This window comes from Penicillium samsonianum, assembly GCF_028829775.1.
Source record: "Penicillium samsonianum strain IBT 33392 chromosome Unknown utg000007l_segment0_segment0, whole genome shotgun sequence".
NCBI lineage: Eukaryota > Fungi > Ascomycota > Eurotiomycetes > Eurotiales > Aspergillaceae > Penicillium > Penicillium samsonianum.
The window spans coordinates 3540617-3563578 of NW_026643265.1; the positions used below are offsets into that span (position 1 = coordinate 3540617).

Below are 22962 nucleotides of genomic sequence, written 5' to 3' on the forward strand. Positions count from 1 at the left end.
GGTTTGCAATTCTATAAATTGGCCTCATACATGTCTCAATAAAGTTAAGTAAAGGGTTCATAGTAATTTATGCTGAGGTCTTCTACATATAAGGTGACTTAAATTTAGAACTCTCCACAGGACATGTATATATTATGTAGAAAATATAATAAAATAAATCGATAAAATTCAAAAATCAAGACATGTTATATGATCCAAGAGATCCAAGAGATCCAACAGAAATTCCAGGTATGTGAATATCCATATCATTTTGGACTTCGGATTGTGGCCCAGAGTTGGTCAACCTCACCTTGAAATTTCGGGTGCCACTGCTCTTTACCCTTTTCTGACTCCTTCACTTCCTCATTACCATGAGATACCTCACCAGTCACTGGAGTCAACTCAAAAAAGTCTAACATATACAGAGAAGAGAAATTTCGAATTGGCTATGGAGTTCAAGGGTGACTCCGTTGTGGCGGAGGATTCCAGACATGGATATTTCATGAAACAAGCCTTGTTGATGGTACGATACTTCTTGATGCCGGCGAATCGAAACATGCTCATTCAGATACCAGGGTGAGAAGGCTCTTGAGTCAGGCGAAACCCCCGTTGGCTGTGTTCTAGTGCACAACGATCAGATTGTGGGGTTTGGTATGAACGACACAAACAGATCTATGAATGTGGGTGACTTCTAAAGATCTCAATGCGTAGAAACCGCTGACAATTCTCCAGGGAACGAGGCATGCCGAGTTTATAGCGATTGCAGAGATGCTCCAAAGCTACCCTAGGTCAGCATTGCAATCTACTGATCTTTACGTTACGGTTGAACCCTGTGTGATGTGTGCTTCTGCCCTGAAGCAGTACCGCATCCGCAGTGTGTACTTTGGGTGCGCCAATGATCGATTTGGAGGCACTGGAGGTGTTCTTTCATTACATTCCGAGTCAGTACAACCCAAGAAACGCTGTCGACCGATCGTGCAAGGCTAATTGGATACAGCCACTCAATTGACCCATCATACCCTGTCTACGGTGGGTTGTTTAAGGAAGAAGCAATTATGTTGCTCCGCCGTTTCTATATACAGGAGAACGAAAAAGGTAGGAATTAGGACGCACAAACCCAAACATTGATTACCTGCTGATTACATGTCAGCTCCTAACCCCAGACCGAAAAAGAATCGAGAGTTGAACACCAGATTCAAAAATGGCAATGAAGAAGCGCCACCAACCTGGTAGGCCGCAAGGCTCGGATTCGGGGCGTCTCCAAACATCATTCTACTACGCAATACCCTCAGGGTTAGATTGAACCTGCTTCGGATACAACCGGGAAATAATTAGTTCCCAGGGCATCTCCATATAAATTTGAAAGTGTCAAGGTTGAACAGAACGGGAATCTGTATTGTGAATATTAATTGCGCCCCCAAAAACACACACAAAATCGGATATGTGTACAAATCTGCAACACTGAACGGAAAGGCTGCCCATATTTCTTGCTCTTTTTTTCTTTCTAGCTGATGGTGTGTATTCATGAAGAGCCAGTGCGCTCTGCCTCCAATTCCTGCTCGGCCTGCTGGTAGTATTTGGCAGTGTCCACGCCATGCTGATACAAACAATCAACATCATCCCTCTCAAATCGACTTGAATGGAGGACTTACCTGATCGTGGTTGACAAAGTTGAACCATGGGACAACATGGATGAAAAGTTCTGAGTACCGCGAGTTGCGGGCTGCCATACCTTGTAGATGAGACGACATTTGGGATTTACCATACAGAGGTTCACCCTTCTTGACCTTGTCGACCATCTCACGAGTATCCATTTCGACCTCTCTAGCATTCTCAGTGAAGCCGTAAAAGCGCTCTGTGAAGGTGTGAGTTAAGACGTGATCCAAAAAGCGAGCGAGGATTCAGGTGGAGGGATATGGCTTACGGCAGGATCGCTGATAGAGGACATGAAGACCGCCAAGCAGACCAACAGCTGTCGCGAGACGCATAACAGGAGCAAAGCCACCACGGCCTACATGCGACGGGCTTGCTCTCTCCATGATCCAGAACGAGATGGGAGCAGCCGAGGCCATTCCGCCAGCCACGGCCCAGTCGGAAGGCCGGGCATATCCGAACACCCGTTTCAAATGCCTGAAAAAGATGTGAGCTTGTGACAAAATCTTAGAATCCGGGGTAAAGCGTACGGGTCGGAATCGATCAACTGTGGGATATGTTAGCAAGAGACATACGCGAACGAGCGGGGACGGAAAAGTAGCAGCCCCGGTTCATGTTAGATTAATCATACCGGGTAATCAGTGTTAGCCCGCTTAGAGGGCACAATGGCTGTTTTGGTATCGGTCGCCATGTTGCTTGAAGTGTGGATGTGCAAGCATTCGAGGTTGAAGTTCTGGGAGTTGGAGGGAGAGGAGGACGAAGCTAACCTTATTGGGCCTAGCGCAAGTAAGGCGGACAAGAGGCCCGACAGCCAATCAGAGCGCAGATCACAGGCTACTCGCGTCACGCGTCAAGGCCGCATCTGATTGATTGACATGGGATTCCAACTTGGTATCTCATACGGATTACACGAAAAAGTTCAATTGCCCCAATCTAGGTGCCACCTTTTTTTGTTTTTTTGTTAACCCTCCAATTATCTGATCCTCTCAAATTGATCCTTGATACTATTGCACCTACTTTGTACAACAGTACCTGCGCGCGATTGGAGCTATGGCGAACGCGAACGTTTTAGAGCGAGGAAGCTCACCGACAGCGGGTGATTTGAACGATCTTTTTGATTATGACATTGGCTTGGATGAGATTATTCCAGATACCAATGCTCCCAATGCTAACAGCACCAAGGCCTCGGGAGCAGGGGACTCTGCACTTGGTTTGGGTCTTGATGAGGAAGTCAAAGTCACAAAGAAACGACAACCTGTGGCCAAACTAGATGAAGGCCGGTGAGTCTCATGTGCTACCTTCTTTTGATAGAAGTCTCTTTTTGTTTTGGGAGACCACTTGGGGCTGCAACAATGCTGACGAATAGGCTAGTTTACTCTCACAACTGGGCATACCCAAACTGCGACATACTGTCAGACAGAAGCTGAAATTCAAGGGCAAAGGACACGAGGTTCGTTCTCTTGTCTATCCAACAGACCCAAGACATAGCTAGTGTAACTGACTTGAGTTCGCTATAGTTCAAGGACGCCGCACGCCTGCTCAACTTTTACCAGCTATGGCTCGATGATCTATTTCCACGCGCAAAATTCGCAGACGGTCTGACAATGATTGAGAAACTGGGACACTCAAAACGCATTCAGGCCATGCGACGAGAATGGATAGACGAGGAGAAGCCGAGACTTTTCGATAGCTCTGGACCCACGCGAGAAGAGCTCGAAAATCACCACGTCCCCAAGAACCCTGCAGATTCCAATCATAACTCAGCCGCGATTATTCAAGACCAGGAAGAGGTTGCCGACCAAGATCTGTTTATTCCAGACCCAAACGAGAACGCGCGGCCCACAATCGGCTACCCCGAGCCTGAGCCGGAGGATGATGATTTGGAGGACCTTCTCAGAGAACAGGATGAGCCAATGACTGATTTCCCTCCCGACATGCGTGCCTCATCTTCACGGGCACCAGATGACGATAACGACGACTATGATGCTGAATATGAAGCGATGAAGGAACTTGGGTTGTAGTTGTGAACGCACCTTGTACGATAAATCTTAATGACAGCGATGAAATATGTTTAACCCCCGGGATAAGCCCGCTGACCCAGACCATACCTGTTTAATAAAATTACCTAGGCTATGTAACTATGGCTCAGCTAGGGATTGAACAACCGGATGCCGAATGGGTTCTAAAACAAGAATTACCAGGAAGAACACATTGGATCACATTAGAGAAAAAGAATTAATTTCAAATCACATGCTAACTGAGTAGAATAACTGGAGATTGCAAAGCAACTCTTCATGTACTGCTCTGGAAACGAGACAACACGTAGAAGGGAGAAAAAAGAGACATTAGATGTTACAATAAAGGATATGTCAATTGAATAGATTGACCTTACACGCTGGCAGGCTCTGTGAACACAGAGAACTGACCACCGGCACCTGCCCAGTTCAACTTCTTTCCACGAGTAGCAGTGTTGTCGATAACTGTAGCCACCTCCATGTCATCCTGTGTACCTTGTCCAGTTTGGTACGTAGCGGAGAAACCCCATGACCATGCACGGCCATCAGCATCGATAGCGAGAGAATGATCAGAGGCAGCCGCCACAACCTTGGCCTTGATGCCAGGAACGGGCGTGGGTGCGATGAGGATACGGGGGCGATCGCGCTCATCCTTGATAACGGCGTCATCGGAAAGTGTATCGATCTTCAGGCCGCTTTGGAAACCGTCGAGACGGCCCCAAACCAAGCAGTCACCATCGCCAGCAATGGCAACCGAGTGATGAGCGCCGCCGCAGATTTGGGTGATATTTTTGTCAGAAAGTGATTCGACAAGGGTGGGATGCACGATAGCTGCTTCATCGTCACCGGCGCCCTCGCGGAGGGCCGTTGCACCGAAGCTATTCAATCCCCAAGCATAGACATTGCCAGTGGTGTGGACAGCAAACGAGTGGTACGAGCCACTCCCGATGTGGACAATGTTCTTGGGAAGACCGAATTCTCGAGGCTGAAGACCATTCAATCTGTTGCGCTCCACGATCCTACGACCTAGCTGATTCTGTTGTCCTGAGCCCCACGAGTAGACACGACCTTGGTCGTTCAGGGCAAGAACGTGATTGGCTCCACAAGTCAGGTGTGTGATCTTCTTCAAAGACGAGATCAAAGTTGGGGTCGTTTGAACGTGAGAAGAGGCGTCGAATCCGAGGATTCCATCGTTGCTCTAGAATTGTTGTCAGTAAAAGAAATTCGATCCAAGGTAGTCAGATCATCTTACTCGGAAGGTGCCCCAGCCATAGACCAGACCATCATCGGTTAGGGCAAAGCTTGCACTATCAGCAGCGGCGACTTGAACGAAGACAGTGCCTTCAGGGAAAGCGGTGGCGGGGATAGCCGTGGGAATAGACTCCCGGGGGTTTAACCCGCTGTCTTCATCGTCGGAATCGGAATCGCTGTCGTTTTCAATGCCCTTATATCCACCGTCCCATTCGGTTTCTCTTCCGAGCGCACCCTGGTCGTTCACGCCCCAGGAGAAGATCTTGTTGTCATGGGTTAGAGCTAGACAGTGCATACCACCGACAGCAACCTGTACAACTCCGACCTCTTCGACAGACAGAAGCTTGTTCAAACGTGGGCGCTTCACATCGATAACATTCTTGGCTGTGCCCAAGCCCAGCTCACCAGAGCTACCCTCACCACAGACAAATACGTTCAGCTTTGTTTTCGGGGCCTCGTTGATGACAACTTTGGCTTTCGGCTTTGGCTGACGGGGTTTTGCGACACGGGATCTTTTGATTTCACGAGGTTTCTCCTCATCCTCGTCAGCTTTGCGCTTCTTCGTACCAGTGGTTGAGTTGGTAGACGTTGTCATTTTGCTTGGCTTTGCCGTCGACTTGGTAGATGTTGTAGTCGGCTTCGCAGTGGACTTTGTAGTGGACTTTGTAGTAGACTTGGCAGTGGACTTTGCATTGGGCTTTGCATTGGGCTTTGCGGTGGCCTTTGCGGTGGCCTTTGCAGCTGGCTTGGTAGATTCTTTCACTGGTTCGGTCTTCGTCACAGAGGCCTGTCTGGCGCTGGTGCGTACTCGAGTACTTCTCTTCACCGTCTCCGTCGAAGCCTCAACGGACTTGGACGTGTTCTTCTTAGGAGGCATTTTTGCCTTTGACTGGAGCTATTAGAAATAGCAAAGAATGAGAAAAGAACAGGGGGAGGAATGTTTGAAGCTAAGATTGAAAGAATAAAAGGGAAAAGGTATGTGAAAGGGTAAAAAAAAAAAAAAACCGGTGCCAAGCCAAAACATAAAAACATAGCACATTCTCTCCCCAGCCACTTTCAATGGGCTGATTTCATTGATATTTAGTATTCATTGATACTTTATTGATACTTTATTAAATGTTACGCGTTATTACGCGTGAATATATTTTCTTTATTGTTTTCTTTGTTTAATTTCGAATTGAAATAAAAAAATATTATAGAATTATCCCCCAATAGAGACGTCTGGAGGACAATAGACCTCAATGGGCTGTTTCTTCACGAATCTTTCCACACATAATCACATTTTGTCCCAATGGCATCCATTTAACATCTCGAGGATTCAATGCAGCATTGGGTGTACCCTCCTGATCTTGCTTCGAGTCAGGGCTGACATTTACTCCACCCCGGCCAAGGTAGGTGGGAGCAACTGTCACAATAATCGAGTCAATGAAGCTTGTGTACTCTGGGTTCAACAATTCACTTAGCACTGTACCACCACCCTCAATCATGACACTTTTAATGCCCTCCGATGCCAAGGCACGAAAGACGGCTTCCCAGCGTAATCGCCAGTGTTGATTGTATTCTACAATGCGGAGAAAATCGCCACCGTAGCCTTTGAGCATCACTAGTGTCTGGGGGTTGATTTGAGCTCCTGGGGATAACACAACCCATGGAGCTTTGCCTTTGCCTTCAACGGCAGTACGCAACATCCGGCATTCAGGATGAACAGGCCATCGGCCCATTGGATCAATGATCACTGGCCGTGGTTGCCACATTCTCCCCAGGCCTCCAAATCCACCGGCCCCTTCCAGACGGCAGTTCAGACCTGGATTATCTGCAAGAACAGTCCCTACTCCAACAAGAATGGCATCATGCCGGGAGCGAAGATAATGGGTCATCAATTTGGCCTCCGGTCCAGACAATACCGTCTGCATTCCTGGTTGAAGAGAGATCTTGGAGTCCATCGACGATGCGTATGACAATGTGACATGGGGGAACTCCCGGCGCTCCGAATGATTGGGAAGATAAGGCTGTAAGAAGTCTAGCGAAAATTGAGGGAATGATAGTGTGTCCGGGGGCAAAGCTGACGAGATCGAGGTTGGTTTTGTTTGGGAGGACACCTCGTTGACACCATCCGTGCTTTGAGTTTTAACAATACCATGACCCTTTTGGTATTCGTAGCCCTCGTGTGCGACCAGATTCACCTCTGGGTTTTGTATACGCCACTTGGCGGAGATGTTGCGGACATCCGTCACAGTGAAGAATCGCCCTCCAGCCTCCCCAAGCTTATCTGGTTCTTCTTGAAATTTGGTATAGATGGAAGAAGGGAGATATCCCTTCACAGATTCTTTGCGCGCGTACTCCATTAATCCCGAGTTCCGCTTCACTCGGTCGATGTAGTCGAGGTCATGTGAGTGGATGCTGCAACTTCCTGGCGTTCTGGCGATAGTGACGGTCGAGTAAGCGCCTTCGAACCGGACAACCTTGATTTGAAAGTTACAGATGCCTCCCTCTCGGACTCGCTTTTTACGAGGGCGCTTGCCCTCTGGTAAGGGGCGAGTTTCAGATGTGCGGTGTGTTGGACGTCGTAAACGGCACATGTAATAGTCGGTGGTGCAATGACCCTCTTTGCTCGCATTTGATCTTTGTTTGACCCATACATTATCAATAAAAGGCCAATATGTTTCAAACTCTTCGAGACTGATTTCTATCGAGTCCTTGCACTCGAATAGGACCTTGCGTATGCGCGCTAAGTTCGGTGGATTGTTGAAAAGGCTGGGGGTAGCCTTTGCGCCTTGACTGGTTGATGCGCTGCTGCTGCTGTGAGCGTCTCCATCTCCGATGGTCGCACCGCGCTGTATTGACTCGTTCTCATCACCGTGTAATGCTTGTTTATCAAGGGCACCGGATAGATTGATCGGGGTTGTGGTTTCGGGCAGGTCTTCATCCATCGCGTCTCGTGTATCGCAGGCCCGTTCGATCTCTTGCTCTGTTCCCAAAACGTCTTTCGCCTGCACAGAAACTCCATTGTGCGGGGATCCCGCCTCACTGCCAGAAGCCTCTAAGCTCGAGACGGAGGCATTAGAGACATGGTCCATCCTGGGGAAGCGTGGCAGAATACAGGTATAGCTCCGTATTCCCAGCTATGGCGATAAAATGGCCATTTTACTGGGGAGTAGCCCCAGATAGACACAGATATACGATACAGAGCAAAGTGTCGGAGTAGGAGCCTCGGGAAGAACTTAGTGGGGCGGAAGCATGAAGGCCCGGACATATTGCCCACATGTACACGTTCTGAGGTCCACGAGAATTCCCCCCCCCCAAGAGCTGGTTATACTAGTAGTACCTACATGTAGGTATCTACCAGGGGAAAATAGTCCACTGCACTGGATTTAGTCTTAGAATCCAAATATGAATCATTAGGAAGATTGATCATTGCATTTTCCTTTCGATTGTATTATCAGAGACCATTAAGCACAGAAAAAGTATCTCAGTATCTCAGAATCTCAAATCACATCTAATATGCCCCGATATCCGCCCCAGCACGAGCCAGAGTCTCATAGACTCGTGGCGGCAATTTGTACTTGACCATTCCGGAGAAGACCATGAGATCCTTGGCCATGACAAGCAAAGAATCCGCCAATCCCTGGCGCACTTCACTGTCGTACATACCAAAGGTGCGCTTTTGGCGTTCATAGCCAATACATGTGATGCTCCACATGATGACAGGCCCGACGTTGCGTGTAATGATGGGTGGCAAAGACGAGAAAGCTTGGGCCGTGCTTCGAATGTACGACACAGAGCCCTGGGCTTGCAAGGGGAGAATATTCAAAGCGTTGATAGCCTATTACGTTCATTAGTAATTCAATCATGGAATAAAGTAACGGGTTAGAGACACATACATCAAGCGCTGGCGCCCATCTGCCGGCTTCAACCTGGGTCTTTGCTTCCATCATACGCAGCAGCAACCCACAGGCATCACGGTTGACCTGTCGGATTTGTCCATAGTACATTATGTCCGAATCGTAAAGACTGATCATGTTCTTGGCAAGCACGCCTGGATCATCCACGGCAGTCAAACTGAGGCTGCTTCCGGCCTCCACTGTCTCTGGCTGACTATCTTGATTTTGGTCGACCCTTGGGCGCAGGGGTTGCAGTTTCGGCATGGCACCGCCTAGCTCAACTGCGATCGCATCTGACAATGCACGGTTGATGATGTCAATGACACGGTCATAGTTCTCTGCCAAGTGGTACAGAAGCACGGCATCCGCGATCAATCCCTTATCGTCCGCCACGGCAGCAGCTTGAACCGTAATAGTCTTCAAGAATTCTTGCTGGTCGACCAATTTGATCAAATCAAGACGTTGCTCAATGGCTCCCTTGAGGCGAGTACCGTCCGCCCGAATATCACCAAGCAATTTGGCAAAGTCCCTGGTTTCTAGAATGAACTCTCGCAAGGCCTCATGGCAGACCGATGCTTGGGACTTGCCCAAAGCACCTGGAAGATCTGCGTTGAGGCAGATCAGTGTGAAGTAATCGATGGCAGCTTCGACGAATCCAGTGCGGAATTCTCGGGTGTATTGGGTCAAGAGATATCCGAAATTGATCTGGGGATATTGCTTGACTGTAAAGGAGACTGCGTAAAGCGGGAACATATAAGGTTAGCAAGATCAGAATATCATGGCAGAAGATAAGCTTACGAATTTCTTCACCAGAAGTGTAAAAGTCGGACACGCGCAAAAGGCCATAATAAGACAGGGCGATGGCGAAATGAACAGCAGTGACTGGGGCATAGGTGCCGAGATAATGCACAGCCTGCTCAAACATTCCTCCCAATATCTGCAGCAGGAAGTAAGTTCCATAGCCACCAGGCCCCTCGTTGCCCTTGATGAAGACTCTTTGGCCAATCTCTTGGATGTCGGTCTGAATATCCTCCAGGCCGAAGACGTCACCTGCAACCTCTTCGGCACGATCATCCTCTCTTGCAAGACTAAATTGTAGCCACATCCAGTCCTCGACGGTCTGCTTCACACCATCCAAGCGACGACGCGAGAGATCACAACGGCCAATGATCTTGTAGCATGCCATTCGGTAAGGATCGACTGTATTTTCAGGTGCGTTCCGTGAGCGTTGCTGAAACTCGCCATTGATCTTTTGCTGCAAGTCCCGGGGCAGTCTCCTGCTCTGCGCGTAGGTTGTCATGTAGGTCACAAATTTGTGATCTAAAGACCGGAACCCGCTATCCCGACTCACGTATTCAGCTGCCTCTGTCACGAAACCACATCGAAGCAGGTAGAAGATGAGAATCCAGCAGTAGTCTTGGTTCACCATTTGGAGCTCGGTTCCATCAGGTGCCAGATCCTTCCTCGCGGCTTGAAGACGGATGTAGGCGCGAATCTTGTTGATCACAGTTGGAATTCCTCCCAATTGTGCTTCCCGGGGGTTTTTGGCAATAGCGGTTTCCACTTCGTCAAAGAATGTGCTCTCAAGGAAACCCCTGGAGCCTTCAAGGATCTGCTTCTTGAGTTCGATTGCTTTGAGAGATTTGGACGATTCTTCAAGGTAATCTTCAGCATACTGTCGCTCCTTCACTGCTCCGGGCTCCGATGGGTTCATGATGTTTGGCTTCTCGTGGACAATTCTTATTAAGGCTTGATATGCATTGAAGAGTTGCCGAGGTACCTGAAAAAATGATTAGCTGAACGAACATCCATGTTGCGGGAGGTTTTGATATTTACATCACCACCGGCTTGCACTTCAACATATGAAAACTCGTCGAGTACGGGATAGCATTTTCCTTGAAGCCTAGCGAGGTTCAACTGTTGAACTTTCTCGGCGTAGTGGCCCATCTTCTCCCGTTGGAACCTGAGATCAGGCGAGTGAGCCGCAGTTCCTTCATTTCGCTCTGCTGGGTCTTCAAATATTTGACGGCTTGCCAAGCCGGCCCCAGGTGTGCCGATCACGGACTTCTCGAGACCGGAACGCCCGAATACGCTTCTGCGGGATGTGGTTGAGGGTCCGTTGGCTGGAGCAGCTCCGGTTTGCTTAGACTGTCTTGCTGACCGTCCAAAGGCACCCCTGGTGGTAGATTTAAATCCTCCAGCGCCGGTGGCATCCTTCTGGGACAGCCCGAAGTGGTGGAATATTTTTTGACGTTGCTCTTCCCAGTCCATGTCCACCTTCTCCTCTAGAAAAGCATCGAAGTCCCGCTGAGCTCTGGTGAGACCCTCCGCGATCATGACTTGTCGGCCACGTTGTTGGATATTCCGCAAAAATCTTTGGTTGTCTGGGTCAAAGTGGTCCAGTTCCCTCGCTGGGGCTGCTAGAGATGCCTGGGGGTCCATGGACTTGAGGTCGCGTAATGCTTGTCCCGGGGATATGCCGGAAGCTGCAAGAAGATAATGACTATTGATGATATCGCAAGGTTAACCAAGGTCAACAACAAAACACGTGTGACCAGATGGTGGAGATGAAACTCACGCTTTGCTGTTCTTGCCGTTTTGGGTATCCTTTTGTCCCGCGGAGCCTAGCTCTCGCGCCTTCCTTCGAATGTCATCCAGGCCTAACTGGAGACTAGGCACGTCTTCAAAGTTGTTGTTTTGAATAACCGATGACAATGGTCGCTTTTTCCCACGCTCTAATAGGCTGTTGAAAAATGCAGGTTGTGTTGACTGACTTGCAGGTTGTCCCTGGGTCTGCGGGTTGCTAGCCTGTTGGGTCTGGCCCAGGGTCGGGGCTTGAGCAGGCTGTTGCTGGGCCTGAGATTGACCTCCGAACAGAGACGATGTTTGCGCGCCTTGCGCAGCCTGTGCACCTGTAGCAGAAAAATTTGCGAAAGGACTCGCCGTCGAATTGTTTGCGCCAAAGAGGCTGTTCGACTGTGGGGTTGTCGATGCTCCAAGACCACCCCCTCCGAAGAGAGAGCCGGTGTTGGAAGCCATGGAGGGCTGGTAAATTCGAAAGGATTAAGAAAAAGAGACGCCAGGTACGATTGCAGCAAAACTATTCCTCGAATTAGTTCACTTTGAGCTGGCAACTAAGCAAAAAGATGCTGATCAAAGGGTAAGAAAACTGGATTGTGCACACCTAGAGCTCTGTAATGGTAAAGAATGACCACGATAAGTAGTGGATTTTCTCGGGCTTCGGATAGCAAAGAACGGAGCTTTAGCAGAGCTCTGCTTTTATATCGATACGAAATAGCCCAGCAATTAAGAGTCAATAAATGTCAATGGGCAATGAGAAGGCGGTTTAGGAAGCTCTAAACAATTCAACCCGGTATTCCGGATCATCTATTGACCCGATTGAACATCCTATTGTTCCTTTATTTCTCAATGACCCAAACTCATTAAACCCAATGAACATCTTATTCAGTCCTTCGCTCAATAATAGCGCTCAATAGGCTGATTCGCAAATATGCCTGTGTTCCAATCCAAGACCTTTCGTCGGGCAGCTACGGAATCATCGTCCCTCGGTGAACGGCTTGGTGCCTTCTACCGGGCGCGACTGGCTCGACACCCTTTCATTCTCTTCGGACTCCCATTTATGGCCGTTATTGTAGCTGGGTCGTTTGCCTTGACACCTGCTGCTGCCTTGCGATATGAGCGGTATGACCGCAAAGTCAAGCAGCTCAGTCAAGACGAAGCATTTGACCTCGGACTCAAGGGTCCTGACGGGGAAGAGGGAATCAAACGCAACCCGCGGAGAAGGATTATAGGCGACGAGAAGGAAGAATACTACGTATGTATTGTTTAACGGATCCTGATTTTCTTGCTGACGTTTGAACTGAATGCTGATTATTGTGCACGCTTCCAGAGACTCATGGCCAAAGACCTCGACCAATGGGAGCAGAAGCGAGTAGAGCGATTCAAAGGTGAACCGGATGGAAGGCTATAACACTTTGAATTCAAATATCCGAGTTGTTCTGGCATCCTCGAACGCGACGAAAACACGTTCTCCTCATGACCTCACCTAGCATATGAGCTCATTGCTAAGGGTACATTACCGTACATTGCTGTGTGGAGATGAAGGAGGAGATCAGGGGGTGCAGCCACTCAATTATCTGGCTGGCCTTTGCATACAACGTATGCTATGCACCAATATCCCTACTTAGGTAGCCATTGGAATTGGTCTCACTCGCTTTCTCAGCCGCTCGAAAGTTGGATACAACATTACAATGTATACTTCCGCTTCCCAGATCCTATATGCTGGGCCATTGGCTGTGAAATTGGGGAAAGATATATTTCTATCCCTCTCGAGTCTTGTCGCCTCATCTTTTCACTTGTCATATTGACGTGAAACCTGCATGAGTGGAACCACTCTACGGTTGGGCCCTTGGAGACTGGCGACTAACCGGGAACTGGGATGAGGTCATTGTTAATATTGATGAAGCTAAAGACCAGTGCAACATAATTCAATTCCGAGTACATCGATGTATATATTGATCTATATTGATCCATAATGGAAGGGGTACCTAGGTAGGTAGTCCCCAGGGCCTCGTCCAACGCTTACTCAGCCATATATAGACCTCGAGAGCCCTCCCGGGGGAGCCCTGGGGACTACCGGGCTTTTTAGTTGGTTTCTCTGTGATTGACAAATACTTTCTTATGTATCCTTGTATATCCATATCCTTGTATATCCATGTAACATATCTCTATTGTTTTTATTATTTCTTGGTATATACTATATATGTATTATATAGTAAAATAAAATATATACCAAATCCACCAACTACGTCAGAACTGAAGGTGAACCCGTGATCCCCCACACAACAACGTCATAACTTTCTTCTCGAAGCCCCCAAATTTCTTCACCAAATTTCTCTCTGGCGATTATTAATCATGCAATAACACAGATGCCCTCTCTCTGATATCAGACCTGTTCATCCCCCACTATTTGGCATTTTTCGTTCCATTGGCCAGTTTTTCCCTTTGGCTGGACCCTGGTCTATTCGCTTCTTGTTGCCCCTCTTTGTCTCTCGCTACGTCAGGTATATCTCGAGGTCCTTCCATCTGAAGTTTTGCTTAATCTCTTCAACACTCTTATTTGAGAGACAACATTGGTTTCAACTTTGTGTATTGGATGCCATTTATGACCAGCGATTCTGCCACCGTCCTGTGTCTTCGAAGACCCTGATATCTTGGTCCAAGAGCTTGGGAGCACTTGTGAGTCTGATCCTTGAGAATCGGCTTGTAATTATCTGGTACACAACTGCGGGTTGTCATTGGGGACCTTTGAGCTGACCGTGTTTCGACAGACCAGGAACTGGGGTTGTGGAAGCTAACCTGCCTGCCATGACAGGCCCAGGACGCTCACCTTCCTCACCTTGGGTACAAAGTGCTCAAGGAGGTCATCATGATGGTGGTGTCACGCAGTCCTTCCAGTCTACCCTGTCCCCATCAACTACGGGCATGATGTCGAGCGCGGCTTTTACAGAAAGATCAAGTCCCAATTATTTTGGCATGGCTGTGCAAAACCCCAACAATCAACAGACTTCCAATCCAGGGCTGTCCATGCAAAAGAACTGGGGCACATTACCCCATACGCAACCTCTTCCGAGTCCAAAATTACCAGTGTTTTCCCAAGAATCAGTATCAGCGGGATTGAAGAATCTCTTGAAGACCGAGCCCGAAACCAGCCGCATACGCCGAGAATCAGCATTGCATGGATTTTTCCTCTCCCCAGACGGCTTCATGGTCGGAGCCCTCACCTTCACATCCGCTGGGAAATTTTTCATTTGCGCAACCCAGTGAACTGAGGCTTCCAGCCGGCAAGAACTTAGCGCTCACTCCACAAGGTATGCCCACACTTGGATTTGTTTTCTTTTCTTTTTGTCTTTGATCCTTATAACTCCTGATGTGTTCCACTATCTATCTTGCACGAATTATATAAGATACTAACACTGCTTCTTCAGGTGCCACTCCCGCTTCATTTCCCTGGGTATCAGCTGAACGCTGCGCTGAACTTCTTGAATCATCTCAATCAAACATCATGCTATTTGATGTTCGCCCATTTGCCCATTTCAGACAGGCCAATATCAAAGGATCACTCAATCTATGCATCCCCACTACCCTACTTAAGCGTCGATCATTCGATACCCAGAAATTAGAGGGCACTTTCACAGACGACGCCGACAAACAGAATTTCGCTCGTTGGAGAAAGTGTGACGTGATCATTGTCTACGATTCTGCCGCAGCGGATTTGAAGGACGCAGCACCTCTTCTGAACCTTCTCAATAAATTCCAGGCTGAAGACTGGAAGGGAGAAGGGTTGATCTTACAAAACGGGGTTCGAGGTTTCTCGGGTCGGTTTCCACGTTTGATTCAGCAGCCACAAACGCAGACGACCGGACCATCCTCTAAACGTCCCTCTCCCATGAGAATCAATTTGCAATCTGTTGCTCCTGTCGTGGGTGGTTGCGCTCTACCAGAATCATCCTCTGCCGTCAACCCATTCTTTGGAAATATTCGACAGAACATGGATCTGCTCGGAGGTGTCGGACAAATTCCTCTGAAACAGCCCGATCAATTGACCGAGGCGAAGCGACAGCAACTCCCTTCCTGGTTGCGAGGCGCTTCCGATCTCAAGGACCAAGGGCACATTGTCTCGAACAAGTTCCTGGTTTTGGAGAAAACAGAATTGGAACGCATGAAACAGGCTTTAACATATGAAGGACCTTCGGGTGACACCAATGGTAGCCCTAAGAAATATCGCGTTGCAGGGATAGAAAAAGGCACGAAGAATCGCTACAATGATATTTACCCATTCGATCATTCCCGTGTCCGACTCGAGGGAATTCCATCTGGAGCCTGTGATTATGTGAATGCAAATCATATTTCCGCTGAACTTACCAATCGGAAATACATCGCCACTCAGGCTCCCGTTCCTGATACATTTGATGTGAGTGTCAGCCCCTCGCAATGCTTGTTATAATGTAACTCACAATATGCAGGACTTTTGGCGCGTGGTGTGGGAGCAAGACGTTAGACTTCTCGTTTCTCTTACTGCAGAGGTTGAGCGAGGGCAGGTAAAATGCCACCGATACTGGGAGTCTGGAAAATATGGACCATTCGAAGTAAAGGCCTATTCGGAAAAGCACATCTATATCGAATCCAAGGGCGGACCTATCGATCCCACGGTTGGCAGCCCTAAGGCATCGGCCGAACGACCTGATGGCACAAACGAAAATCCAGTCATCACCGTGCGAAACTTCAGTATCTGCCATACGTCATTCCCCTTCGAGCCGCTTCGGGATATCACCCAACTCCAATATCCTTACTGGCCCGATTTCGGGACAACGTCACAGCCTACTCATCTTCTCCATCTAATTGAGCAATGTAACAAGGTCATTCGTGCTACCAGCAACTCCAGCTTTAGTAGCCAGCAAGCAGAACCGAAGGGTCAGCGGCCAGTACTGGTGCATTGCAGTGCGGGCTGTGGGCGTACGGGGACCTTCTGCACTGTTGATAGTGTCTTGGACATGTTGAAACGGCAACGTGCGCAGGCTGCCGGTGGTGGGGGCCTGGATCAAAACCCCATCGGATCTTCCGAGTGGATGGGGGATTTCAATCTTGACCTAATTGCAAAGACGGTCGAGGATTTCCGGAGACAAAGACCGAGCATGGTACAGAACCTGAGCCAATATGCACTCTGTTATGAGAGCGTGCTCGAATGGCTCGCTTCTGAGATAAACTAGAACAAGTCCTTGCACTAGGCTCTTGTTGCTTTTTCTTTCTTTCTTTCTTTCTTTTCTCTTGCTATGATGACGACCCTGGGATACCCCTTTCTGGCCTTGCATTATTTTCAGGGCCATGGTTTTCTTTTGATCTATGTACAATGTCATACAGCTAGTGGTTCTGCATTTTCTGGTGTTTCGGGTTGCTTTGGGGATTGGGAAAAATCGACCCAGCTGATTTTCTCGGGTCTTATTGCCTAGTTTTGCATAAGACAATGGTAGCGTCCTAGTCTGATGAGATTCGAGAATACAATCCACTGCTTTAGAGCCGGCTCATAACCACAGATGTGTCTTGGTATTCAGCAACCTCATGACTTTCACCACATTCTGAGCGACACGAGTTTAGTAAAGCTCCAGATCTTCCAAGATCCTCGTCAGATTTGTTATATACTACCGTCATGCCCCTGGCTCTTGACGGGCTGCTTTCCTTTTCCATTATAACCGATATTCAGGAACATCACTCCACGATCAGTAATCGCAACCAGCCCGTCTTCCTTTTCAGTGAAATTCAATTGAGAGCAAACTGCCTCTAACTGGAGGACAACTGGTCGCAACTCAATGGCACCTGTAGAGGATTCCCACGATGATGGATAAAAGCCGGTGCCATTGTCTTCGATCAATTCCGAGGGGTTCAGTGTCCAGACATAGAGGGTTTTCCAGTTAGCAACAGCAACACGAGTTCCGCGACGCGAAGTTGCCACCGGAGATCCATGCGAAGTGGTTACTTCCCGGAATCCCCCAAGCTGCGCCATGATCTGCCAGTTGTCGAAACGCCTTCCGCGGTCGAGATTCAAAACATGGGTACATCGCGGACCAGTATATGATTCAGACTTCAGGAGGCATGCCACAGTCCATTTTTCAACGCGATGGGTGGCAATTCCGAAGGCGAGGTACTGCCAATGACACTGTTCTCCCTTGTTTATATCGCCGAGCTCATGGGTACCGAAGAATGGTATTCCAATTGAGAATTGAAGTGAAAGGGAAGGCGAAAACTGCACGGTGCATGCATTCTTATTAACATGCGGCTTTGGCTCCCCAGGGGGGGAAGGATGCGATCAAGTCTCTGAAAGGCACCGTAGATGTTTTGAGCCCGGTAGTGGTAGAGCAACTGAAGGCCTCGATCATTGAAAGCCAATCTCATTGCGGGGCCTATTCTCCGAGAAGAACGGGCATATGGATCCTGATCGATGGAGCTTGTCAAAACATAAGCCTCAAAAGCGGCATCTAGATATGTCAGAAACCAGTTGCAATATGACAGGATGACGAAACGAACGGATAATTTTAGAAGGATTGTCTCCCTTGCCTTCTTCCACAACGCCTTCGCTCAAATCATCTTCATCCTCGTCGTAGTCTTCGTCTTCGTCATCTTCGTCATCGTCGTAGAGCTGGGTATAAAGAACGACGTCATGATCAAAGGGGTCGAGCGTGTTTTGCCATGATATTGCAAATTTGCCGTTGGAAACGGACAAAGCCAGTGGCCTATAATCTTGGCATTCGGGGAAGTCATACATTCGAATGGTGTTTGCCCGGGGATTCAAGCGATGGTAGGCCAGGTGAATACTCCCGTTGGGGCGAGACTCTAGGGCGTGTTTAACAAACGGGTGTTCTGTATCCAGCTCTTGGTCTAAGAATGGTTTAAATCGATGTAGCACGTAGACTCCGCCGTTTCCATCAAAGGCAGTCTGGATGATCTCGACCTCCCCGATATCCTGTCCTGGAGATTTCAATCGGACTTCAGTCCGATCCCCATCGCTCATATCAACCAGATGGACAGTGCTGTGGCCTTTGAAGACAAGCAGTGCTCGAATGCTGCCTTCTGATGCCTCAATTGTCGATGCATGATAGTCAATCACTCGATTTTGATACTCATAGGTGGGGCTGGCGTAATGTTCCGCGCCATCTAATTGTTCATACGACCGTCTCATTAACTCACCAAACAGATGCCTAGTCTGGTGAGCTTCAATGCTGTCGTTCCAACCAGGAGTATTGTGTAGCTGATGAAGGATGACTTCTCGGCTGCCGGAAGCAATCTCATAAAGCCTGCGGCTTGAAAAGGCAGCCTGGAAGTAGGCTGGTGTGTCGCAGTTCCGAAGAACTAGCTGTATCAGCTCTGTAGGAAGTTGAAGTAGCATCTTTGACGTGGCAATCTGTGCCAGATGTAATATGGGGGATTTAGCATAGATTTATAGAATTTCGAGAAGGCCAGCACGGTGCACAGACTTTTTGTTGCCTCGTGGGTCTAGGTAGCAGTGGTTTTTTGTGATGGACCAGGCAGAAAGAGAGAAAGTGGTTAAGTGGGGGAAAGACAGGGAAGACAGCAAGGTCGAATATTTTAAGATATCACCAACGGTTTCAGCCTTGGGTTTGCCATTGTTTTACATGAAGTTCATACTTCTTGAGATATGATGTTTTGTCGTTGCTCTCCGCCTTGTCGCTATGTATAGTTAGTTACTACATATGTACACATGTAGTACATAACTACGTAACTATGTACGTATCTTTGTACCTAGGTAGATTCCTACAGGTACGCCAACTACGGATTGTGTATACAAGAATATACCAATTTTTAGACTTGGTTTATTCCAGCCGAAAGTGGTCTTTGTAAAGAAGACTCGTAGGCGGATATGTCCATGACTTGGATGGACTTCTAGTTGAAATTCGCAAGCTGGCATGTTCAAGAGAGTAGCGGACCACAAAGCATAGTTCCACCCAAGTATTATTTCGATATAGGTAATATGATGAAAATTCGAAGATCACTGTCCATCTCCGCCACCACCCCCCGACATGCTGATGAAAGTGACAATAAGAAGAACCCACCAGTACCTAGATTACAATTAGCACACAAAAGAAACGATACACGCCTATCTGCAACCTACTTCTGGAAAAGAGACTTTTCTTCAGGTTGCTCTGGGTTTTGACCATCGGGCCCGACAACCACTGGCCTGTTCAGGTGAGGCTGCGTCCCGGATTCGTTCGAGACGAGTTCAATTCGAGGACTAGATGTTGAGCCCTGAGCGCTGGTGGATGATGCAGACAGGGAGACAGTGTAGATTTCGTTGGCTGGACTGAGGTGAAGACGAAATGTTGGTTGCTCACTGGCCGCTAAAGAGGACAACGACACGAGACTGCCAACCCATTGCTTTTTGTTTGTGGGTGTTGATGTGTAGAGGCCGACGCGCACCAAACTATCACTCTGGTCATCCTTTGGGGGGTGATATGAGACCACGTCCGATTTCAATGAGGCTGGGTCGTAGGAGACACGCGCGAGGACGGACGGTTGTGGCGATCCCAAGGGCCAATACAGGATGTCGGTCGAGAGGGAGGCATTGGCGACAGATATTAGGAGCGAAACAGCGCTAAGAATGGTGGGTAGGAACCGCATGGCGAAGATGAGAATTATAAGGAGACAACTGGGAGATGTCAACGTTTTGGAGAAGAAAGTCGGTCCGAGCTCCAACCCCACGATTACATACATGTACATATCTTACAGGGTTTGTATTATATGTACTATGTAGTAACCTACTACATATGTACATACCTGTATGTATAAATACTTGCTAACTAGTTACTATGTATGTACATATAGTATAAACAGTCTAATTCGATATATAATGATGTACATATTCAAGGAAAAACAGGTATACATCCAGTTATACACTGTACATACTTTACACTTATTGGTACATGAAAAGTATATCACTTACCGCATTAAAATGGCGGGACATCCCAAGTATCGCAAAGTACTCGGAAAGTGCCTTGAAGGTACCGGCTAGCACTGCTCCGTCAGGACTGGGGCAAATTAATGTTGTCATACCTTATTCTTCTCTACATCGCACAGTTCACTTTCAATTCTCTCGAATCACGACATCTGCCTCACAATCTCAATATATATACAGAATATAACAGTAAGTCTGCTTCGATCAGCCTATATTCTGTGTCTTTTGTGAATCGCTAATCTATGGTTAGTAGCAATCTATAGCTCCGCAGTCAATTTGAAAGTAAAGAGCTACCACGGCAACATGGCATCGCTGCCCTATAGTCGTGTCTCCCACCAGAGCTCCCGGAAATCATCCAGTGACCCTCGCGAGGATCTGGCAGTTCATCTCGACCACTACATTGGCATTGATGTCGGAACTGGCAGTGCCCGTGCCTGTATCATCGACGGCAAAGGTGATATTGTGGGATTGGCGTCAGAAAATATTGGTCTTTGGCAACCAGAGCACGGTTTTTATGTGGGTTAAAACTGCAAGCAATTTGGGTCCCAAACCAGTCTTACCTAGCCTCTAGGAACAATCTACCTCCGATATCTGGCATTGCATCTGTGTCGCCGTTCAGCGGGCTATTAGCCAGCACAATGTCAACCCTGACACGGTTCGAGGTATCGGGTTTGACGCCACCTGCTCCTTGTCGGTTTTCTCCAATGATACCGACGAGCCGATCTCTGTAACGGGCCCGAACTTCGACTCGGACCGTAACGTGATCTTGTGGCTGGATCACCGTCCAGTTGAGGAAGCTGCGAAGATCAATGCTACCAACCACAACCTGCTCCGCTATGTCGGCGGAAAGATGTCCATTGAGATGGAGATCCCAAAGGTTCTGTGGCTCAAGAACCACATGCCCAAGGAGCTCTTTGACAAATGCAAGTTCTATGATCTGGGGGATGCCCTTACGCACATTGCTACGGGCAACGAAAAGCGAAGTTTCTGCAGCGTGGTCTGCAAGCAAGGATACGTGCCGGTTGGTGTCGATGGGAGCGTCAAGGGATGGCAGGAAGATTTCTTACAGGACATAGGTCTGGGTGACCTGACCGAAAATAACTTCAAGCGCATGGGCGGAGTCGACGGGGTGGTGAGCCTTTCCCTAATTGACAATGACGCAGTTGACTGACTTCTGGTGCCACACAGAATGGTGACTATTTGAGTGCCGGTGAGTTGGTTGGCACTCTCTGCGATAAGGCTGCGGCCGAATTAGGCCTGCCGGTTGGTATTGCAATTGGCAGTGGCGTGATCGACGCCTACGCTGGCTGGATCGGTACCGTCGGATCCCAGGTCGATCTGGACGCAGGCCAATCTAGCGCAGATATTCCTAAGCTTGATAGATCAGAGGCCTTCTCTCGTCTCGCGGCTGTCGCGGGAACCTCGACATGTCACCTTGCCATGTCACCAGACCCGGTTTTTGTTGATGGTGTGTGGGGTCCATATCGGGATACCATCCTTCCCGGATACTGGATGGCCGAGGGTGGGCAATCCGCTACAGGAGAATTGCTTAAGCATGTAATTGAGACCCACCCGGCATTCAACCAGGCTACTTCGATTGCCGAGTCATACAATTCCAACATCTACGAATATCTGAACGAGCATCTCAAAGAGATGGCACATGGCCAAGGAGCCCCATGTGTATCCTATCTCGGACGCCACTTTTTCTTCTATGGTGATCTATGGGGCAACCGCTCTCCAATTGCCGATCCCAACATGACTGGATCCATCTTTGGCCTAACCAGTGACAAATCTGTGGATGGTCTTGCCATTTACTACTACGCCACTATGGAGTTCATTGCGCTGCAAACCAAGCAGATTGTAGAGACAATGAACAAGGCAGGCCACCGCATCACCTCGGTGTTCATGTCCGGCTCACAATGCCAGAATGATATCCTGGTCAACCTCGTTGCATCTGCCTGCGACATGCCTGTGCTGATTCCTCGGTACATTCATGCTGCGGTATGCCATGGTGCTGCTATGCTCGGAGCCAAGGCTGCCAGCGCTGATTCCCAGGGCAAAACTGAAGATCTATGGGATATCATGGCTCGGATGAGCAAGCCTGGCAAGAAGGTGTTGCCGACAGAAGATAAGGACGAGAAAGCCTTGCTCAGTGTCAAGTATGAGGTCTTTCTGGAACAGTGCTTCAAGCAACAGAAATACCGTGGGATGGTGGATGACGCCGTGAGGGCCTGGAAGTCTAAGTCCACCTAATTTGATGTGACGATCGCAACGATTTTTATTTTCTTCCATTACAAAAAAAAAAGAACATGGATACTGGAATGTTGTTCATGATCTACATATAATCTTGTTCGGGCATACTTGGCATCAGTCATTACCGCATAATAAAAAGTATGAGAGATGAAGCTCAGATAACGATCTCAAAATGAATGCAAAACCATGCCTAATGCATCGAGCTATAGAGCTCAGGTCATCAGGAAAGTCAACATTGGAAGAACATAAGTCACGCACTCCATATAAACGTCAAGCATATAAACAAAAATCCGAAAAAAAAAGAAGCTCGCTATGCAACATTAATTCAGACAAGTCAATGAATGCCTTGTGCTGAAAAGCAACTATCACCAGTCAATATGTGCAC

The 22962-nt window shown here is 48.3% G+C and overlaps 11 protein-coding genes across 11 annotated transcripts; 5 read left to right on the forward strand and 6 right to left on the reverse strand.

The window, feature by feature from the left end:
• Positions 1-332: 332 nt before the first annotated feature.
• Positions 333-1377, forward strand: N7471_012178 (nucleoside deaminase). The gene is made up of 5 exons (XM_057284897.1): positions 333-502; positions 555-659; positions 712-920; positions 977-1074; positions 1130-1377. The coding sequence occupies exons 1-5, from the start codon at positions 428-430 to the stop codon at positions 1210-1212; spliced, it is 570 nt and encodes a 189-aa protein (XP_057131163.1). The 5' UTR covers positions 333-427; the 3' UTR covers positions 1213-1377.
• Positions 1378-1501: 124 nt separating this feature from the next.
• N7471_012179 (putative NADH-ubiquinone oxidoreductase 21 kDa subunit) lies at positions 1502-2323 on the reverse strand (the record flags this gene model as incomplete). Its single annotated transcript, XM_057284898.1, has 5 exons — positions 1502-1576; positions 1632-1834; positions 1904-2109; positions 2163-2179; positions 2264-2323. The coding sequence occupies 5 exons, from the start codon at positions 2321-2323 to the stop codon at positions 1502-1504; spliced, it is 561 nt and encodes a 186-aa protein (XP_057131164.1).
• A 359-nt stretch (positions 2324-2682) lies between these two features.
• On the forward strand, positions 2683-3653 carry N7471_012180 (Chromosome segregation in meiosis protein 3; the record flags this gene model as incomplete). Its single annotated transcript, XM_057284899.1, has 3 exons — positions 2683-2912; positions 3004-3082; positions 3150-3653. The coding sequence occupies 3 exons, from the start codon at positions 2683-2685 to the stop codon at positions 3651-3653; spliced, it is 813 nt and encodes a 270-aa protein (XP_057131165.1).
• Positions 3654-3857: 204 nt separating this feature from the next.
• Positions 3858-5775, reverse strand: N7471_012181 (RCC1 domain-containing protein; the record flags this gene model as incomplete). The annotated part of the gene is made up of 2 exons (XM_057284900.1): positions 3858-4845; positions 4900-5775. 2 exons carry the CDS (start codon positions 5773-5775, stop codon positions 4021-4023), a joined length of 1701 nt encoding a protein of 566 aa, XP_057131166.1. The 3' UTR covers positions 3858-4020.
• Positions 5776-6136: 361 nt separating this feature from the next.
• Positions 6137-7975, reverse strand: N7471_012182 (RibD family protein; the record flags this gene model as incomplete). The annotated part of the gene is made up of 1 exon (XM_057284901.1): positions 6137-7975. The coding sequence occupies one exon, from the start codon at positions 7973-7975 to the stop codon at positions 6137-6139; it is 1839 nt and encodes a 612-aa protein (XP_057131167.1).
• Positions 7976-8394: 419 nt separating this feature from the next.
• On the reverse strand, positions 8395-11818 carry nic96 (linker nucleoporin NIC96; the record flags this gene model as incomplete). The annotated part of the gene is made up of 5 exons (XM_057284902.1): positions 8395-8721; positions 8780-9513; positions 9578-10559; positions 10616-11282; positions 11358-11818. 5 exons carry the CDS (start codon positions 11816-11818, stop codon positions 8395-8397), a joined length of 3171 nt encoding a protein of 1056 aa, XP_057131168.1.
• Positions 11819-12290: 472 nt separating this feature from the next.
• Positions 12291-12770, forward strand: N7471_012184 (cytochrome c oxidase assembly protein COX16; the record flags this gene model as incomplete). Its single annotated transcript, XM_057284903.1, has 2 exons — positions 12291-12614; positions 12690-12770. The coding sequence occupies 2 exons, from the start codon at positions 12291-12293 to the stop codon at positions 12768-12770; spliced, it is 405 nt and encodes a 134-aa protein (XP_057131169.1).
• A 1767-nt stretch (positions 12771-14537) lies between these two features.
• ptpA (uncharacterized protein) lies at positions 14538-16569 on the forward strand (the record flags this gene model as incomplete). Its single annotated transcript, XM_057284904.1, has 3 exons — positions 14538-14670; positions 14788-15773; positions 15826-16569. 3 exons carry the CDS (start codon positions 14538-14540, stop codon positions 16567-16569), a joined length of 1863 nt encoding a protein of 620 aa, XP_057131170.1.
• A 422-nt stretch (positions 16570-16991) lies between these two features.
• N7471_012186 (F-box domain protein) lies at positions 16992-18740 on the reverse strand (the record flags this gene model as incomplete). Its single annotated transcript, XM_057284905.1, has 3 exons — positions 16992-17518; positions 17683-17832; positions 17882-18740. 3 exons carry the CDS (start codon positions 18738-18740, stop codon positions 16992-16994), a joined length of 1536 nt encoding a protein of 511 aa, XP_057131171.1.
• Positions 18741-19279: 539 nt separating this feature from the next.
• On the reverse strand, positions 19280-20023 carry N7471_012187 (uncharacterized protein). Its single transcript, XM_057284906.1, has 2 exons — positions 19485-20023; positions 19280-19431 (listed from the first exon to the last, which is right to left on the reverse strand). Exons 1-2 carry the CDS (start codon positions 19988-19990, stop codon positions 19362-19364), a joined length of 576 nt encoding a protein of 191 aa, XP_057131172.1. The 5' UTR covers positions 19991-20023; the 3' UTR covers positions 19280-19361.
• Positions 20024-20627: 604 nt separating this feature from the next.
• Positions 20628-22577, forward strand: N7471_012188 (FGGY-family carbohydrate kinase; the record flags this gene model as incomplete). Its single annotated transcript, XM_057284907.1, has 3 exons — positions 20628-20840; positions 20896-21456; positions 21513-22577. The coding sequence occupies 3 exons, from the start codon at positions 20628-20630 to the stop codon at positions 22575-22577; spliced, it is 1839 nt and encodes a 612-aa protein (XP_057131173.1).
• Between the last annotated feature and the right edge of the window lie 385 nt (positions 22578-22962).